Raw genomic sequence first — 19,681 nt, forward strand, 5'->3', positions numbered from 1 at the left:
CTGAGATTCTGTGATTCTGTGATTCTGTAAATACACTTCTTCTAGAGAGTTTCTGTTGTTTTATGTATTGCTTACAAATGCATATATTATATAAAAAACTTTTTATGTCTAGTCTTACTCAGTATCCACAACTTCTGATAAAACTGTGGAAGAAAATGAGCATCTTAAGGAGAAGCTGAATGCCCTTCATGACCAAAACGCATCTTTGACTTCTGAGAACCATTACCTAAAGAACAGAGTGGAAACAATGAACTTTGAATTGATGCAGTCAAAAACAAGAGTATGTATCTTTAGTGTATTCATCAAAAAGAAAAACAAACCCCAAACCCAAAAAAACTCCCTGTGATCATGACTTTTGAGTCTGTAATTCTAAGCAGAACATGCTAATTTTTGTCTTTATCTATCTAAATTTAATATTTAAACTTCGAAGTTTAATGTTCTATTTTTTCATAATATTCAGCATTAATGTTGGAACAGAATAGTTTGGAATGTATTTCTCCATGAGCAAAACAACTATATTAACTATGAATTCTATCTATTCATGTTCCAAAGTTTAATCTAAAGCCAGTAAGTCACAGAGTGAAAAATATATTCTGTAAGAAAATAGTTCTACAATGTATCTAGTACTGTACATTCACGTGTCTGAGCTACATTAAGATTGATGTGAATAATAATGGCACAGTAGTAACTTGTCTAGGAAATTAAAAATCTTGACCTTTAAGGTTGGATTAATATTGCTGTTTTGAAAAAGTGAAGGTGAGTTAATAGGAAATGTAGTTAATAAATCATTACTGATTTAATATACATTTGTATGTACAGCTTTTTCAGGACAATTATGTTCTTGTATTTGGTTTATATGTAACATTAATAAAGCATAGCTATGCTTAATGCTTTTTACTTGAGAACTGTTCTCTCTTAGACAGTAGAAATAAGTAGATAAACAAAATGTTTGACTGTCTGACATGGAAAGAACAAATAGCAGAATACAAACTTCTGGGGAAAAGCAACAGGCAAGATCAGCATCTAAAAACATTGCTCTGCTAGGCAGGATATCACACTGGAATGGTGCTAGGGAACTGGAAGGATGGTAAATGAGCAGGAAACTGGAGATCAGTTTGTGCAGATGAACAAGCATCTTCTACAGTAAGGTTAAGAACACACATCATTCAGTAAGCAGATTGTTCTTGTGTCTCACCTGAAGGTATATATGAAAGTGTTAATGAAACCCCAAATATGTCTGTATTTCAGATTTCTTATCTTGAATCGACTTTAGGTACGCATTCAGTCAGCATTCCAAAGTTGAAGGAACAGATTGTAAACTTGGAAGCGGAAGTTTCAGCTAAAGATAAAATTCTGAGGTAATAAATGGACTCTTAAATCAACATTTTATTGTGGTCTGCTTGCTAGTCCAGTATCATTTGTGGGATGACATAACTACTGTTACTGTGTGGGGCAGAAACGTTCATTTCCCAGTTGTATATAGGAGGAGGGAGGTGTTTTATTTTGTACTGAATGTACTTCAAGAAATGGAGGAAAAAAAATAATAAAGGCTGGTAAAAGAAACTAGTTTATAATGTATGCTAAACACTAATATGCCTCTAAAACTGACTAGATTGTATGCTATGTGAATGCACAGTTGTAATAAACAAGCATACGTATTTTCAAACCTAACTGTGCAGCACGTGGCGTAAAGGATTCTTTCTCTGTGAATAAATTAATCAAGGCAAGTGGCCAAATAAAGCTAATATAAACAGTGTGCAGAGGCTGTCAGTAGGACATACCTGGCTGTCAGTTTATCTTGCAACCTCATGCTTTATAATAGCCAGTTAATATCTCAATAGTCTGTCTTCACAGAAGTTAAAATACTTACATTTAATTTATATTTTAGTGTTGTTTCCCATGTGTCTATCCTGACCAGTCATACCTATTGCCAGAAAAATGGTGATTTCTGTCTTCAGACGTATGACACAAAGTCAGCCATGTGTGTCCTTGCCAGTCGTGACACCTGATGCCTGTCAATAAGGTTTGGACATCGTTCCAGACTGCAGACACAGCACTGGGGAATCTGGGGGCTGTGGGTGTTCCAGACCTGGTTTTGAGAGTTGCAGTGTGTTTGGCTAGCACTTCTCAAACGTGTAGAAAAGAACAAAACCATCTAGTTTCTTTACCAAAAAAAAGTTCCTTTTTAATATTTATTCTTTGTTTATTTGCTAGAGATGCAGAAGATAAACTAGATCAAAGCTGGAAAACAGGAATGGAAAGAGAAAACATGTTAGAAAGATATAAAAAGGACTGTAAAAATCTGAAAATGGAGTTAATTCAACAAACCAAGCAAGGAAAGAGGTAGCTAAGTAATTTTAATAAACTGAATAAAATAGTGCATAAATGTTTCTTTCCATCAGCAGATGTTTACTTTGTGGAATCAAATTATTTCTCTGCTTTAAGGATGTTACTCTTTTAAAAAATGGGGAAATTCTGTGTGAAGATGTTAATTACTTAAATAGTCGCTTTTAAAATCTTGAAGTTTGCTGGTAGTTGCACGCTAATATTGTAACTAGTAGTCAGTTTATCTTTTTTTTATTCTTTTTTGTCCCTTCACAACAGATGTACTGCAGTGGAAAGCTGAAATGTGTCAGTATTTTTTCTGAATTATTTTTTTACTTGGTTTTGCAAGAACCTACTGCCCAATTCATTTAACTGCATTATGCAGGGTAAAAATTAACTGAATTAATGACTTAAGAAGTTATTTCTTGAGCCTTTTGAATGCAAACCCCTTGTTTGGCTTGTCTGTCTGCCCATGAAATTATCTCTAACCTTCCTATGGCTAGACAAATGGAAATAAAAAAATGCAGGACTTGCACTGCTGGTGAAGAAATGTATTGTTTTATATTCACTGTTAATTCAGACCATGTGGGGTTGGAACTAGCTGTGCTTAGTTACTAGTTGCAAATGTAAATATTTTGGTACTTGAAAAACTGAGCTTCTGCCAGGCGTTAAATGCAACAGTGTTATGGTTAGCATTAACAGTTACTACAGCTTGCTTTCAATCAGTAATTACAGCTCCTTACTATTATTTGTCCAAGCAAGCTGAAGTGCTTTAGACTACTAGTTTGTTAATCTGAAATCTCTTTATCCCTTTCTCTGAATACTTTTGCCATCTCCAAATGTGCAGTGGTCCTCAGACTGAGAAACACCGGTGTGAGGGTAGGCTGTACTTGGAGGAGGTGCTTGCTCCATCCCCACAGCACCCCCTTAGTGGAAGGGAAACAAATGTTATTGAGCATCAGTTATTCTTGTGTGCCTGTGTTGGGTGTCCTGAAGAGACTGCATTCCTGAGCTGTCCCAAAGTTACTGTTCCAACTTCTTTCCTAGTGATTGACTACAGGGGAAAGTAAGGGCAGAGGCACAGACTAAGAACAAAATAGTAGGAAGTCTGGGTTGCTGCTTTGAACAGTTGCTGACCAGATATCATCCCAGTCTCAGCTTCTTTACTGTTCTTGATGCCATCTCTCAGTATCCTCCAAATAACTTATCCTTTGATCAATTCCTGTCAGTCTCACCATAAATCCATCATGAGATCTCACTTCAGTATCAAAATCTTTTCTAGTTCCCCTTAAGCAGTTTGAATTCTGGGGAGTATTGCTATGTTCTGCTCCCTTACCACGCATGCTGTCCCAGTCCCTAAAATGAGCTTTTACTGATAGGAACAGGGGGATGACTTGAATCAAGCGTTTTTGGAAGGAGAATCAAAAGTACTTATTGTTACATTCTTAGTCTTATTGGAGTTTTGTTTATGTTCATGTGCAAAAATTATATTTAAAATTAATTAATGCCTTATGTGAAACTTTTTTTTAATCTAGGGCTTGGAAAGTTGGAAAGGAAGTTACCTGGAGCAATTAATTTATTAATTGTTTTTAGTAATTGGAGAAGATAGTTACATAATGACAGAAATTAGTGATTTTTAGAATTGGTACGTTTCTTTGCAGAGCAGAAGAGCAAAGAAATGAAGCTTTGTTGAATGCAGAGGAGCTTACAAGAGCTTTCAAAAAATATAAGGAGAAAATAACTGACAAATTAGAAAAGGTAAAGTTTTTTTTCCTTCACTTGTTTTTTCCATGCTGTTACGATTTTGCTTCTTCCAATAACCCAGTCAGCAAACAGCAATGGGTATACCAGTTGGTCAATCGTTTCTGCTTGTTGGTAGCAAAGTTCTAAGAGAGCTGGAACAGGGTAAGCAACTGTTTCTGGTGATAACTTCAGTGATTCAGTTTTAAACAGTCTTTCATACAGTCTGCATCTTAGAGGTATCCTAATATTGCTGGTGTTTCTTCTGTCGTCTGCTTGCTAGCTGGGAATTTTACATTTTAAAAGTTATATGATCCTTTTAAAAGAACTCTTTTGACTCCATCTGTATAAGCTGCTCAATAAAACATGAGCTAGAGAAGAGCCAAGATGAAAATGAAGTCATCTCCCAAAGTTCCAGTGGTCAAAATTGCTAATGCTTCCTGCCTTGTGGGAGGAGAAAATGCATGCCTGAGACAGTTAGGTCTTTCAGAGTGTTTTTATTTTATTAGACTTCTTTGCTTGTGGAATGAGATTGCCAACCACAAATATGCCCCGGAATATTAAACCAAAATAATTTTCCCCAAAAGACTGAAAAAGAGAAAATTCCTTTGTCTCTCTCATTTTCTTCACAACAGTAAGCAATAGAATTATCTATAGGCTTACCAGAAAGAAAAAAGAAGGAGCATAGTATATAGAGTATTCTTTTAAAAAAAGCCTGCTTGCTGTGGAAGCTTCAATTGTTGTACACTACCAAAAAAAAATTTGCTTTTGAAGGTTAAAGCTGAAGAAGTAGTCTTGGGAGAACGTTTAATTAATTGTGAAAAAGAAAAAGAGAAGTTGAATGAAAAGTGTGTCAGCTACAGAAAGGATCTAGACATCCTAGAAGAGCAATTCAGGTAACACAAAGGCTTTTAAAGACATCTGTACCGTTATTTGAGAAGAAAGTGCATGTAATACAGCTGTCACTGTGAACATGTTGTTCAGTTTGTGTAGTTCAAACCAAATCAGGACCAGCATCAGTGAACACTTAGGATCAGTATCAGTCATACAACAGACAAACCATAATACTAAACGGGTCAAAAACATGTCAGCATACACATAGATTTCTAAATTCTTTTCTGTAACTAATCCTTCAAAGTTCTAAACCCACATGCTGCCACACACTCCCAGTAACAAGCAACACCCCACCAAGCCTACTGGGAGCACAGGTTCCCTTGTTTGCATACTGCTTCTGTGGGAGATGTGGGTACTCTAGCTTTATGTATGTCTGTTTTGCTGCGAAAGTACCCAGTAAGTTCGCTTACACTGCCAGGTTGTAACACATCTAATAAATAGCAATAACACATTTGTCAATCCCTACTGGTTGCACACCATACTGTCAGGCCCTAGCTAGAATGAAGGATACTCTTGGCATCCAATGGGGAGGCTGCACTCAGGCCTGAGCAGAAGTTGTGATGCTGGCTGCAACTTCTGGAAGTGTCAAGCCAGGTTTTGACTGCTACTCTGTTCCCAATCCAAGGTCCTTTCCCACTGTTACAAATGTTTGTGCTCCTTGTATGTTTCTTTTGAAGCTGAACCCACCTTTGTTTCAGAAGTCTTTTGGTAATTCCCTCATTGCTTTAATGAGGGAAGACAACCATCAGCTGGTCGTCTTTAGCATTATTAGGTTCAGAGAAACACCTCAGTCAGTCTTGCGTATCCCATTCACACGCACTGTCCACACTCACATTCCTGTTTTAACAGTTGTTGTTTAGGCCATTTTGACAAGGGTGGGCAGTGTGTGAGCACCATTACACTAGATTGAGCCTGTTTAATAGCTTTCTGCTGCTGATGGAAGTCTTTCCCCTAGACTGCCCTCTTTTCTCTGCTAATTTGCACTGGGTTTGGGACTCCTCAGGATGTTTGCTGAGCTAATTCAGTTTGCTAAATCAACAGGTACCTAAAAAATAATTTGTGGTGTGCTAAAAATACAGTTCGCTCACTGGACAGTCAGGTATGAAGGGAGGGAAGAAATAGAACTGCTCGCTCTCTTGTTAGTAGCAGAATGCTAGACTAGCTCAGTCTTAGTATGTTATCTTCACCCATTGTGATTTTAGGTACTGTTATATAGTTATTTTATCCTTTTATTTCCTTGGCCTCAGCACAGTTAAAGCCACCTTGATCTATTTCCTTTCAGTGACTCTCCTGATAGTGCTTAAAACTTTATTAAGTTGCTTAAGAATGAGAAGCAGTTTGTCCTCTCCTTTTGTTTGCTGATAGCAGTTAGCAGCTTGGTCCTTAGGAACAGTGAAAGCTTAGTAAAGCAGTGAAAACTTTTCTGTCCCTGTATAGAGCTAATGCTAGTTTTTGAGAAGGAGTAAACTAGTAAAACTGTACAGTTATGGCATGTTCTTCTAGTACTCTTGATTATTAAAATCTTCTGTGTTAAGCTATGCCTTTTAAATGGGTATACTTTTGTAGGCAATTAAAGGAAGATAATCATAGCAGAAAAGAAGAAATCAAGACACTAGAGGCAAAGAACACTGAACTGGTATCAATGCTGGCTCGGTCTGATCAGAAGATCAATGAGCTTGAGAGTGAACTTAGTGAAAAAGAAATAGTGCTTAAAGAGAAGAATGCTCTAACAAGTGAAAATGCAGAGCTGAGAGCACTTACTGCACAGCAACGTAACCGCTTGAAATTATACCACCAAGAAATTGAAGATTCAAGGGTAGAGCTCAACATACTAGAAACTATTATTTCCCAGTTGTCTCCAAGTACATCTGAAGAGGTACAGTAACTGATGCATCCTTTAAAATTGCGTTGTGTGTCTGAAACAATTCTAACTGACATTGCATGGAAATCCTGTGACGTTCTTGAGAAATGACCTGAGTTTTCTTTGGTTTTCAAGATTCATGGATGACATGTTTTTTTAATTGAGATATTTTACTTTTGTCTTCTCATTCAAGACTAAGGAGTAGGTGCTTTGGAATCGATTAACTGGCAAGCATTTAAAATCACACTTTCTGTTCCTCTGTTCTATGTATTGATTCTTCAGATGTAGGTATAATCTCTAAAACATTACGGAGTCCTGTTATACGACTCAGAGTTTCTTCTCAGTAGAACAGCAGGACGTTTCCCATGTGGCAGATACTTTGTGTCACACAGCCAGAATCAATGTGTCAACCTCAGCGATGGTGAAGTTGGAGCAGGAGGGATGCTGGAAGGCACACCTTCCCTGTCTGAGAAGGAACTTTTGTTTTAGCAGGATGAACCCTAGCCTATGAGCCTAAAACTTGTGCTGGTGGAGTTTATCACTAAACTGACTGTCATTAAGAGAGTTGTAAAATAAACCCAGAGTTGTGAACTGATTTGGCTTACTGGAGGCACTGTTTGGGAAGTCAGGAAGGGCTAGAGAGACACATGAGATCAGCAGTACAGAGGCTTCCGAGATCTTTATTTTTGAAGTATAAATGTGAGTAGCTGTAACAAAAACAAAATAAAAGATATGTTTTCTGTACGATTTTGGAGTTGTCAGAGTGAACTCTGCTGAAGATAATATAGTAATTTTGTGTAAAAATGATGTATTTGGGATCATTCTGGTAATATAATGAAATATTCAGAAGCCTTCTGTAACTGGAAGAAAAAAATACTATTAAATGCAGTCATGAAAATCTGAAAGGAAGCATCATGTGAGAACTTCAAAGTGTGGAATTACTGATAGCATCTCCATTTATTTCATTTTTCACAGCAAAAATGTTCATGCTTCAATACCTGTACAAAGACATCTAAAGGAAGGGTCTCATTCTCAGAGGGCCTTAGTGCCTATAGTTTCTGCTAATGTGAGGTAAACCTGCTGTGCTCTGCAAGCACTTACTTAGGAGAACAGTTTTAACGATCAAGTTATCCAAACCTTTTAATATCCTGGTGTATGTGTCTTAAAATTAATATGCACACATGAATTAATCATGCTGTGAAACAATAAAAATTCAATTTTTGGATTGATACTGGTTTTCCCTTAACTTTTAGTTTAAATGGTGCCACTTGAAACACCAACTATCCAGTTCCTCAACAAAAGAAGCTCTCTCTGAATCTTGCTGTGAATTGAATAAACCTTTGATTGCAGATCTAAGGTATAACTTTCTGGTTACTGAATTATGGCAAAAATAGGCAGATAATAAGGTGGTATTAGAACTAGCCTGCAGAAAGAATGTTAAATAATTGTCTCCTCCTTTATAATAGCATTAAACGGGCAATGCCAGAAGCGGAAATTCAAAAGCCTCATGCAAACTTAACTACCTGTACTGGAGCTGAGCATCTTTCTAACAATAATGAAGGACAAGAAATTAGCAGGTCATATGGCCTGGAAACAGAGCCTGTCAAATTGATCAGAAGTCAAGGAGGTAAGCTTACTAAAATAGCTGTGCACTTCTGTCTGATTAATTCACAGAATACGATTTTTTTGGTGGGGTTTAACTTGTTTTTATAGTGTTTTTAAAAGCTTTTTATCTGAGCTATCAGATATGGTTTGGCTGAACAGGGAGCATTTTGCCACCTTGGGATTCTGGAAATGGTCATGTCCTCCAGTCACAGTATTCTTCTTCCTTTTGCTAGTTGAGTTACTTGTTCAGCAATATCCAAGCTATGAGTTGTGTCAAAATAGAACCATGTGTTTTTTCTTTATGCCGGTTATTTTCCATATTTTCTTTGATTCTTATCTCTATATCATGCTGTTGCAGAATTTCTGCAATCGCTTGTGTGATTATTATTAGGACTACTCCATGAAACGACTTCAGGGCACCTATGTAGTGTTGCTGTCTTCACATTTGTTTGTTTAGGTTTTTTTAAAATTTGTTTTCATGAGTCACAGCTTTCAGTTACATTATGGGGAAAAAAGTAAGAGTCTTATGCCTGAATACTATATGTATTAGTTCAAAGGGCTGGCATTACATTATATTTCTTCTCTCTTTGGTTTGTACAATTGTTTGCTTTGAGTGCTGGTTTGTAAGGTTATTTTTTTGTAAATTAACCTTAAATTTATTTTTTCTACTTTGAGAGAGGAGAAAATGTCAACAGTTGGAACTCATCAGCAAACGATTTGAAAAGGAGAGGCAAAGATTCCAGAAAGAGATAGAATTGTTACGCACTAAAATGACAAAAGCAGATGATGAGAATTCTTCCTTGAAGACCAGCATGGCTCAGAGAGCCACTCAGTTTCGAACCATACAGGAAGACCTATTGAAGAAGGCTTCAAAAACCAGTAGCTTAGAGAAAGAAGTAAGTTGTTAGCAGCACTGAAAAAATACCACTTTTTGTTTAGTTCAGTAATCAAAGACAGTTAAGACAATAGTTATGGAAAACCTGCAATTGCCATGTTAAACTTTTAAAATCTGGCTTATCTAAGAAAAAATCACAGAATCACAGAATCTCAGGAGTTGGAAGGGACCTCGAAGGATCATCCAGTCCAACCCCCCTGCCAGAGCAGGATCACCTAGACTAGGTCACACAGGAACGCGTCCAGGTTGGCCTTGAATATGTAAAGAAACTTTTCAGCGAGCAGAAAATTTAAAGATTAAGATTAGCCTTAATCTGTTAGTCATCAGAAATCTTGGTTTAAAGTTGATGTAGTTAGTGGGCTTTACTACTATTTTGATTTTTTTTTTTTATGTGGAAAATACACCGTCTTGTTGCTTTGGTATGGCTGAATTAATGTGGAATTGTAAGAAATAGATGTCCAAGGAATGTCTGTATTTTTCCTCATTAAATTTCAGTATAGTTGTCAGAGATGAACAACATTACCAGAGTGTCACAAAAGAAAGTGATTAAGCTTGAGCTAGCTCTTCTCTGGTTGAATAAGTTAAAATGCTAATGTTTATATTCTGGTGCTAATGTGTTCATAGAATTCCAGCATAATGGGATTTGCGGTATTTCCTAACAGTGGCCATAAATGTTACAAATCTGTAATAGCTAATTCACTCATATGGCACTGATAATTATAATGAATTGGATGATTTTGAGATAAATTGTCCTGAATTCTTCTCTGTAAGTAATAAAGTTCAATAGATCGTACAAAAACATAAGAACAAATAAATAATTCCTTTTAAATACTAGGAAATAGTAGTGGCTAAAATGGAATTCATGGTAAGAAAGTATATACAAGTACTTGAATAAACCTGAAAAAGTTGTCTTCGTGCTGTTTTGTGCCGTGTTTAATTTCAGGTAACAAAGAAATCTTCTCAACTTTCTGCACTTGAGAAAAAGCTGGAAGAAAAGACGCTTGCGTATTCTGCTGCTGCAGCAAGAAATACTGAATTGGAACAGGAACTCATGGTAAAACGTTCTCAGTGAGAAACCACATTTCTGTAAAAAGACATAAGTGGAGATTAAAGTTTAAGTCAAAACAGTTTTGTTCCACGTATTCAAAATGGATAGACTTTCAGATCTGCTAAACAATCTGTGCAGTTATTAGTGCAGTTTTTAAAAACTGAACCTGGCTTCAAATAAAACGTGCTTTTTTCCTTGCTTTTGAACATGGTAAGTTATTAATGGCCACGTTACTTTTTCCTTGTGATGTGTGCAATGAAAATCTGGACTTACTGAAATCAGTTGTAGTATTGCCATTTGTTTCAGTGAAATACATGGAGACCTGTGAATACAAAAAGTCTTCTAAATGGTAATAAGTGAAGGTGATTTAACACTCTGAGCAGTGTAAATTCCAGTACTGTTATACAGTAATTAATTCCAGTATTGTTATACAAATGTCTTTAGTTTTGGGAAGAGATCTAAGGTTGCTAGAAAAGGAAGCTGTTTATGTGGTTGCTTCCAAACGGAAACCTGTATTTTAAAGATTCCATCTACCCATGTGAATGCAGAATTGCTTTTTGTCTTTCCAGAACTTCCTTGTTCCAGTTGCTGTAGTCTGTGCCAGTAGTCACCTTGGCAGACACTTTGTCTCTGTGTAGTGGCTGCATTTTGTCACGTTCTGTACCAAACTTACAGATGTGACAACCTTTGAGAAGAAACATGCTGTGTTTCATGTGCAAATACAGTATTTTCTGTGTTCCTCTTTTATGAAATCTATGAACTTGATCATCAAATAATAAAAATATTTAGCTGTGATATTAAATAGTGGTTTAAGTCCTTTTTCTTGTTGCTGTTTTCCAGAATAAAAACAGACACATTCATGAGCTGGAAACAACTGTTAGCAAAGAACGTGAGCAAATAACTTCTGCTTTTGAAAAAGCAAAGCTGGTTCACCTTGAGCAGCACCAAGAAATGGAGAAACGGATTGAACTAGTAAGACTTTCCTTGTGTGCTAGTATGGATGAGTGATATACTTGGTAACTTGTTTCCTATGTTCATTTCTTTCCCTTTTTAGTAATTCTGAGGCAGATGTCCAATTAAAGTTGTATCTTCTCCCTGCATTTCCTGATTTTAGTTCATTTTGCATCTAACATCACACAGGATCATGATTTCCCTCTTAGGTATTCATATCCTCTTTTCTGCTGAACTGAAGAGAAATAGGGGCTTAGGAAGAATACTGTTGTTCTTTGCTCCAAACACCTAGCAAAAAACCCCAAACAAACCATAGCTTTTTTGCCTACTGGTGTTAAACTGTGACAGCTTCTAACAAGATTCTCTCATTTGCTGAACCTCTGCCAGCCTGGGCATTATGAGCATCTGTGTTCAGGGAGAACTGTTGGCAGGTCTTTTAATCTTTAGAGAAGAATTCTGTTGCTTCATGTGATTAGAAATATAACCGTGGCTATTTGTAGCTGTTCAAGAAACTTGTCATCTTTTACTAAAGAGTGTATGCGTGTCTTACTGTCTTGGCTAATGACAGACAATTACACTCTGCCTGCCTTCGTTCTCTTGATTCTCCTTTTACTTTGAAATATTAAGGATTTGGGATTTCTTGATATTTTTAAGGCTGTGTCATACTGCTAACAGCAGAAATGTATCTACTTTTTGTTCTTAAATTGATAGAAGAATAGAACTGTGTGACACGTTTAGATGCACAGGTTCTCTGACAAAGCTTGAGAAAATAATAAACCATTCATTACTTACGGACAGCTTCAGACAAAGCTGGAGAAGAAACATCAGCAATTCATTGAACAAGAGAAAATAATATCTATTTTGCAACAAGATGCTATACATAAACAGCGTCACATTGAATCATTGGATGGGCTGCTGATAGAAAGCAGAGAGGTAAGGTTGGCACTCGACTGTCTTTACATGCAAATTAACAAGTAACTAATAATGATGAAAAGCATATCCATAAATGCATGGAAAAATTTGAGACAATGACAGTTACTTATGTTTTTGCTTCTTAATTCTTTGAGTAATTGACTGAATCTAGTGTAGTCCCCAGCTACTACTACTATATATTGTACAAACATTAATGACCTTTCATTATTTTCTACCTCAGCTTTCCCTTTATGCTTCGGGTTTGCCCCTTGGGCTTCTTGCTCTAGTCAAAGAAAAGAGATCTGGCCAAAGAACAATTGCATCTATTCTGCACTAGGTGGAAAACCAAGAATATTCTATGAGGGCAATGTTTTATTTCTTTTAATAATTCCTGCTGCTGCAGAATATGAAGGTGCACCTATTGGGAATCAAATTCTCTTCAGAGTATGATGTACACAAATACAGTATATGAGCAATTGTGTGTTAAGTACACTGATCCATTTTTTTCTGCTTCTTAGTATGAGTTTTTATTAGTTAAATTACTGTTACTATATTTACATTTTGTTCTCTTGAATAAAAAATCTGTGTACAAACAGGAAATGGAAAATCAAAATGTCAAGAAAGATCAAGGCTTGAAGATGCTGAAAAGTCAATTAACAGAAGAAACGATCAAAGTTAGTAAGCTCTTTGTAATTTTCAATGAATAGTTTTAAAGTTTGCAGTAATAGTGTGTTTTCTTTTATCCAGCATAGAAAAACTATGCTGAGGCTGCTTTATAGAAGTTTGTCTCATGGATGTGTTTCAGAGGTCATTAACCTGAAGTATTTCTGCCTTTTTTAATTAAAAGAAATATGTTGAAACCTGCAGTAAGAGATTATGCAATGCGTAATTGCTTTATAAAATTACTGTAGTTACAAATAGGGCAGATTTGTGCTGCTTGTACTCTTAAAGTAAAATGTTTTTTAACAGAGATAATGTCATGTAGATTTTTGCTCTAGATATGACATACAGTTTAGACGTATGTGGTATTATGCTATTGGTTATGTTTTCAGCCATCTATACCACTTCCTAGTGTTTTCCTGATAAATATTTTCTATGCAGCACTTGAAACAGTATTTTGATAAACCATTACCATGTGATGATTTACCGCAGTCAGGTTTGAAACGGTATTAAATCTTCAGGATATTACTAGAAGGTACTGGGGACCTAGCTGACAGCATGCTCTTTCTGAACTTGTGTTGGACCAGTTTTCTATTCAAGTGGCCTTGTAGTATTTGGGATGATTTCCAGAGGCTTAAAATTAAGACCCATTATCACTTCTCTTTGAAAAGCTCTTGATTCGAGTGGAGAGAGAGCCATATAATCCAGTATGGTTTAGAAAACTGATAGCATTGGAAACATTAGCCACTCTGCAGGTAAATTCAGTGCAATTCTCATTGAGAAAAGTCTTAGCATTGAAATCAGAAAGTTAAGAAAAGTTGAATTACTATGGCTTAAGACTTCTAGTTCACTGTATTTTTTGTATCTGTTTGAGGTTATAAGATATTTGTTAGAGATTACTCAAATCCAAAGTAATAGTAAAAGCATAAAACAGGTAAAGAGTGTTGACACTGCTGAAAGTTTGTCCTTGTCCTTGTCCTTTTGGTAGAACTCAAACACTCTCTCGGTGCAGAAAGAAAAAGGAAAGCTGTTTAGTAGCTTTAGGAATTGTATTAAGATCTCAGTGGTATTTCTGAACAAGACTTGTCTGAACTCACGGATGAAAAATCCAGATTTATTTATACAATTGTGTATGTATTAAAATGTGGTGGATTAATGATTTGGTATTGGGTATGTGTTTGCTTTTATATTCTAGCTACTGCCAAATACTGGAATATCTTCTCATAACTGATAGTCTAATGCAGTCTAAAGTATTGTGATTTAATTTCACAAGTAATTTTAATTTCTGAATAATATTTCAGTTTTAAAGTTTGATAATCTTCCATGCCTGTTCTAATACTCTTGAGATTACAAAGTAGTTTTTCAGATGTTTTACACAAAGATGTTTTTTAACACTTTTTTTAGACTAGCTAATGACAACCATGCCGTGACATTTTATGTAACCTGTTACATTCAACTAGGTGAGACAACTTGAGTCAGCACTACACGTATGTAAGGAAGAAGTTGCAATGTATTTGAGTCAGTCACAAGAAAATAAGGAGTTATTTGAAAATCAGCTCAAAAAAAAGACTGAAGAGGTAACAGCTTGTTTTAACATCTCCTCTGTATTGTAGAGAGCACTTGTTATGAATGATTTAACCTAAAAGTTTATCTGTGAAATAGGAGACAAAACATTTGTAGCAGGAACTGTGTGTAGGAAGTAAGCTTGGAAAAGACTTCATTTTGTGAGGGTAAAGGGAAAAAACAGAACTAGAAACACTGGATAGGCTTAGAGAAAATAAGTAGCAAGATAAATGAATTGTTGGTAGAAATAGCAAATTCAGAACTGAGTGAAAGAAAGCATTATCTTGGAAAAAAATGGAGAGAGTACTATTGCAATATAAACCTAGGTACACACAACTGATTTGTGTTTCAAGTATCTTAATGGGGAAGAAGTCCTGGGCATAAAAAAATCTTTACTTCAAGCCCCTGAGTTTTATCTTACTTTCCACATAAGAGCAAGAAATAATTAAGTTGAAGTATTATTAGTGTGAATTTTAATTTGATGTCTAGCCACATAAGTAATTATTGTAGTAAGCTGTTCATGTCAGTGCTGCCCTGCCTGCTGAGAGAGAGGCAGTCAACCACAGACCCTGTACAGGAGCAACTGAATGGAAATCTATGGTCTGTGTTATGCATAAGCCTGTGATATTTACTGCTGCTTTCTAAGCCCTAAAATCTGTTCTTCTTACACCACACGTGAAGGGACTGGATGCTGTGTGAAACTCAAGGGTAGCAAATGAGGCTTTGTAATTGTGGTTAATGTTTTCATAAGTGAGTGACAGCTTCACTAGTTCCACTCTGGGGTAAGCAATTAGTGATTTGCCCTCCTTTCCCCCCCCCCTTTTTTTTTTTTAAAGCATGTTTCTCTTTTTTGTCAGAACATTCTTGGCATTCATCAGTGAGAAATCAGGCCGTTCAACATGTGACAAATTAGGCACTCAGAATTCCTATTTTCTGTTGCAATGGCTATTGTCATAGAGGCAGGGAGAAATAAAGGGGAGGACTGAGAACAAAATCTCAAGGGGGAAACAAGGACTTTTTTAGAAGTGACAGAAAGAAAAATAGTTCAGTAACTTAGAAATGACAAATCTTTGTGTTATACACTTCAAAAATATTGACCAGTTGAGGTACATTTAGAAAGCAAGAAGTAAAAAACTGGGGCTGGTAAGTTACTTCTTTCTTCACTTTATGAAGAACAAGTCAGTAATAAACTGAGATGTGTTATGTCCTGTCGAAACTGAAATGCAACTACATTCAGAGCCAGAAGTTTTATTGAATCATAGGTATGAATCTGTACTCATTAAAAATGAAGAGAGTAGCTGATGTAAGTGCAAATAAAAATGTTTTATTGTAATGGAAAATCAATGTGCTTTCAGGTTCATTATTTACAGAAAGAACTAAAACTAAAAGATCAGAATATTCAGGATACAAGTGAACAAAATATTCTCTTACAACAAACTTTGCATCACCAGCAGCAAATGTTACAGCAAGAAACTATTAGAAATGGGGAGCTGGAAGATAATCAAATGAAACTTGAAAAACAGGTACAGTGTGGTGAGAAGTGTCTACATAAAGACTGATAATTAAAAGCTTTTATATATGTTTTTGTAATACCCTTAAAATCGGAATGTTTCTTTGATAACTGAGCTGATAGTTATTATTTTATAGATATATTATATAGAGATACATCTAAAATAAAGAGTTCATGGGTTGGGTTTTTTTTGTTGTTTTAAACTGGGTTCTGTGCTATCAGAAACTGTAGCTGGCATTGGAGTGGATAAACCAAACCCTGAACTGCAATTAAGGAGAGGTGTTTTGAAATTCAGAAAGTATAATCTTGTTATATTTACTATAAAGTATTTGTCTTTCAAATGTGACTGCAAAGTTCTAGTCTTACATTATATACAATTTTAGACTAAATAAATTTGTTGTTTGAACTCTCACTGTGTGAGTTGCAAGACAAGGATGTATATTTCTTCGGTATGTAATTTAAAAGTACCAACACTTTTTAAGTTTTTTTTTAAACATTTTAAATAGGTGTCTAGTTTGGAGCAAGAGCTTCAGAAGCAGAAAGCGTATTCAGAAGATGAGTTGAGAAAGGTAGAGGAGAAATTTCGCCTGGCTGCTCAGGAAGCAGATTTAAACAGACAGAAGGTGGATGACCTTAATAATACAATCAGGTAGGTTTAGAATAACCGAGAGGTATATTCTGCAGGTAAACATATCAATAAGAAAGTCCGCTGTCTGAAATGGTATTCAGCTGTGCAGTCATACAGTTCAGTCTCTGTATGAGCATAGACTGCAAATCAGAAGGGAGGTTTCTAACTATCAGAGGCATTAGTTTCTGGAACGCTCTTTCAGAGGAATTAATGCGTGTCCTGACAACCTATTTAGCCTTAAGATGGCACTTCATAATGCAATCTAATTCATAAATATATCAAGTTGCTTGTAATTCTAGATAGTAGATTCTCGGAGAGCTTGGTAGTCTTAAAGAATACCATTTTGATTGCAAGAAAAGCCTACTTAACATGACTTTTTTTATTCCTATTTTATTCACAAATGCTTGTCTTAGAGCATATAAGAAAAAACATGCTAGTTTTGTTATTACAAGGTTCATTTTGTTCTGTTTGCTGCTTCTATTTAGACAAATTCAATTGGAGATGGATCAGTGCAAGAATGAACTTACTAGTATGGAAAAAGAAGTAGTGCAATTAAAACGTGATGGTGAAAACAAAGCAATGCAGATAAATCACTTGGATGCTACTTTAGAAGAAGCACGATCAGAGCTCAATGAAAAGGCAAATGAGGGTAATTTCACTGTTTTGTTTCTCAGGGTTCCTTTCATCGTGTTATCTCTGTATGTATTAGATTAGACATTTGTCCTTTTTGCCCTGTTTTATAATCAAGTACACAAGAGTAAAAAGATGATGATTTTTTTAATGTGTTGGTGATTCTATAGTTAAAAAGGAAAAAAAAACCCAACTAACAAAACAAAGCCAGCCCCCAAAAATACCCCCAAGCAACCCCTTCAAGCCAAAAAAACCACAAACTTTTTTTTAATATGCCTTTTAAAATTTTCACTTTTGTGGGACGTACTAATGCAGATTCTTAATGTGGTAATCAAACAAGGTTTAATAAAGGCATGTGCTATTCACAAAAATTCAGTTCTTTAAAGCAAACTGAAAAACCCACAGGAGAGTCTATAGAAATAACAAACTTTCCAACCCCTCGTACTCAATTTAATTTACTTTTACAATTCTTTGAAACCAGAGGCTTACTAGCAATTCTGCTTGCATTTTTCCTAGCAATATATATCCAGTTACTGTGATGTCTCTGTACTTTCCCCTTGGCTAAATATTTTATATACATCCTCATATTTCAAGTCAATTCTAGATTATGAGCTGAATAAAACCAACAAAGACTTAGGTGCCATGAAAAGGTGGTCGTATGACCTCAGAAGACACTGTTTTTCTAGATTTTCCTAAAAGCAGTGATACTGAAAATTTATTATGACCACAAGTGGTTGTAGGCAGTGGTGTTGCATAAAGACCCTGACTTACTGATCATAAAACACTTGGTGTTTTGTGTTGTTTGTGTGTGTGTGTAAAACAGTGAATGATTTAGAAGATAAGCTGCTTCAAAGCGAGACTTGCCACAGGGATGCTTTACAGAAAATAGTAGAACTAGAATCTGCACTAGAGAGTGCCCAAGGAGAATTAAAAATCACTTTAACACAGCTTCAGGAACTGCAAGATGCATTACAGAACGCACAGTCCTCTCTGGAGGAGAAGCACGTTGCTATCATGGATTTAACAACTGAGCTCAGGTAAGCTTACATCTTTTCTATCATGAAAACTTAGTTGTGTTAGTTTTTCCTTAGGAATAGCAGGTAGTTTGGTCTTTTTTCTATTCTTAGCAGCTCTCTCTGATTTTTAGGTGGTTTGTGGCTGTAAGATAACTTGATACAGTAGCTCCCCAGCTCACTTTTAATTTCTAAAACTGGTGCTGAACTTTTCGGGGGGGGAAATTCTGTTTTAAAGTCTGCTAAAATTATTTTCTGAATCCCAAAGCTGTGAAATAATTGTAACGGGAATTACCTTCTTTTATAGCTTGTTTCTTTGCAGTCAACTAGTGGATTCATGTTTTAGAGTAATTTGGCTTTAACTAAGTAATAGATCTCATGATTTTCAAGCTGGATACTTGAAGCTAGGCAGCTGAATGTGCATTGAGCATTTAAAGATGTACATTAAGCAATTAAACATATGAGAATTTCAGGTATTGCAAGGGAGAAATCGAAGACAAAAACCAAGAACTCCTTAACATGGACCAAGCATTGAAAGAAAGGAATTGGGAACTGAAACAAAGAGCAGTTCAGGTCAGATCACTTTAAATACGTTACTAGCAATGTTTGCTGTTATGTAGTAGATAACTTATAAAAACCCTAGGTTTAATTGCTTTCACAGATCATTCCAGACTGTACTGTTAATACAGCCACAGCATCAACCTCAAAACCACCTATATGTTACTGAAGCCTATGGTACCAGGAAAATCAGACTGCTGTTTTGTAGAACAGAAGCCTCGTGCAAACCTGTCCCATAATTCTACCTTAGTGATAAAGTTTCAGGACAATTGTTGTCATCCTGATGTTTGATAAAATCAAGGAAAGATCAGCACTGAAAGGTGCTTTGAGATGATACATTCCTTTCCTTGTTTGTACTGGAACATATATGATTATCTCTCAAGCAGCCTCTAAATATGAAACAGTATCTTTGTTGTGAATAAATTTCTGTAGCTCACTTGAAATATTTGCAGTCTTTTGGTCTGGCTTCAGCATTTGGTACCCATCATGGGAAAATTATTCTTCTGTCACTTATAATTAGCCTTCTAATAGCCACTTCTTGCAGGAATTACCAGCCTTTGTATCCAAGAATATTGGATACTCCTCACAGAAAAGAATGGGTAGGGTGAAGAAAGTAATAAACAAACAAACAAAATGAGTTCAAGGGACTGACACTGCAAGGAAGCCAGACCTTCCAATGTATTCTTGCCGCAGTACCCTGTGAGCTACTCCAGCAATTCATCAGAGCGATAGGGTTGTGGGGTTTTTTTGTTTGTCTTGGCAAAATTTGACAGTTTCTAACAAGATGGATTAGTGTAATAAGCTACTCACTGCATTCTGTTTAAAATGAGAACTAGGTTTGTATTCTGTGTATCTGAGGACCAACATATTCACTTACGGACTCTTTCC

General features: G+C 35.9%; 1 protein-coding gene across 1 annotated transcript in view; it reads left to right on the forward strand.

Moving 5' to 3' along the window:
- Positions 1-112: 112 nt before the first annotated feature.
- CCDC18 (coiled-coil domain containing 18) overlaps positions 113-19,681 on the forward strand; it is a gene marked incomplete at both ends in the record, with an annotated part of 20,508 nt that continues 939 nt past the window's right edge. Inside the window, 19 exons of the mRNA XM_010187823.1 lie at positions 113-280; positions 1,249-1,358; positions 2,215-2,343; positions 3,987-4,083; positions 4,840-4,961; positions 6,526-6,835; positions 8,074-8,177; positions 8,287-8,447; positions 9,101-9,321; positions 10,264-10,374; positions 11,209-11,340; positions 12,118-12,252; positions 12,828-12,905; positions 14,352-14,468; positions 15,810-15,977; positions 16,471-16,613; positions 17,078-17,241; positions 18,046-18,259; positions 18,709-18,808. Of these exons, the coding sequence (XP_010186125.1) occupies positions 113-280; positions 1,249-1,358; positions 2,215-2,343; positions 3,987-4,083; positions 4,840-4,961; positions 6,526-6,835; positions 8,074-8,177; positions 8,287-8,447; positions 9,101-9,321; positions 10,264-10,374; positions 11,209-11,340; positions 12,118-12,252; positions 12,828-12,905; positions 14,352-14,468; positions 15,810-15,977; positions 16,471-16,613; positions 17,078-17,241; positions 18,046-18,259; positions 18,709-18,808 (2,784 nt within the window). The remainder of the gene's footprint in view (positions 281-1,248; positions 1,359-2,214; positions 2,344-3,986; positions 4,084-4,839; positions 4,962-6,525; positions 6,836-8,073; positions 8,178-8,286; positions 8,448-9,100; positions 9,322-10,263; positions 10,375-11,208; positions 11,341-12,117; positions 12,253-12,827; positions 12,906-14,351; positions 14,469-15,809; positions 15,978-16,470; positions 16,614-17,077; positions 17,242-18,045; positions 18,260-18,708; positions 18,809-19,681) is intronic.

Source organism: Mesitornis unicolor, unplaced genomic scaffold (genome assembly GCF_000695765.1).
Source record: "Mesitornis unicolor isolate BGI_N332 unplaced genomic scaffold, ASM69576v1 scaffold14697, whole genome shotgun sequence".
Lineage (NCBI taxonomy): Eukaryota > Metazoa > Chordata > Aves > Mesitornithiformes > Mesitornithidae > Mesitornis > Mesitornis unicolor.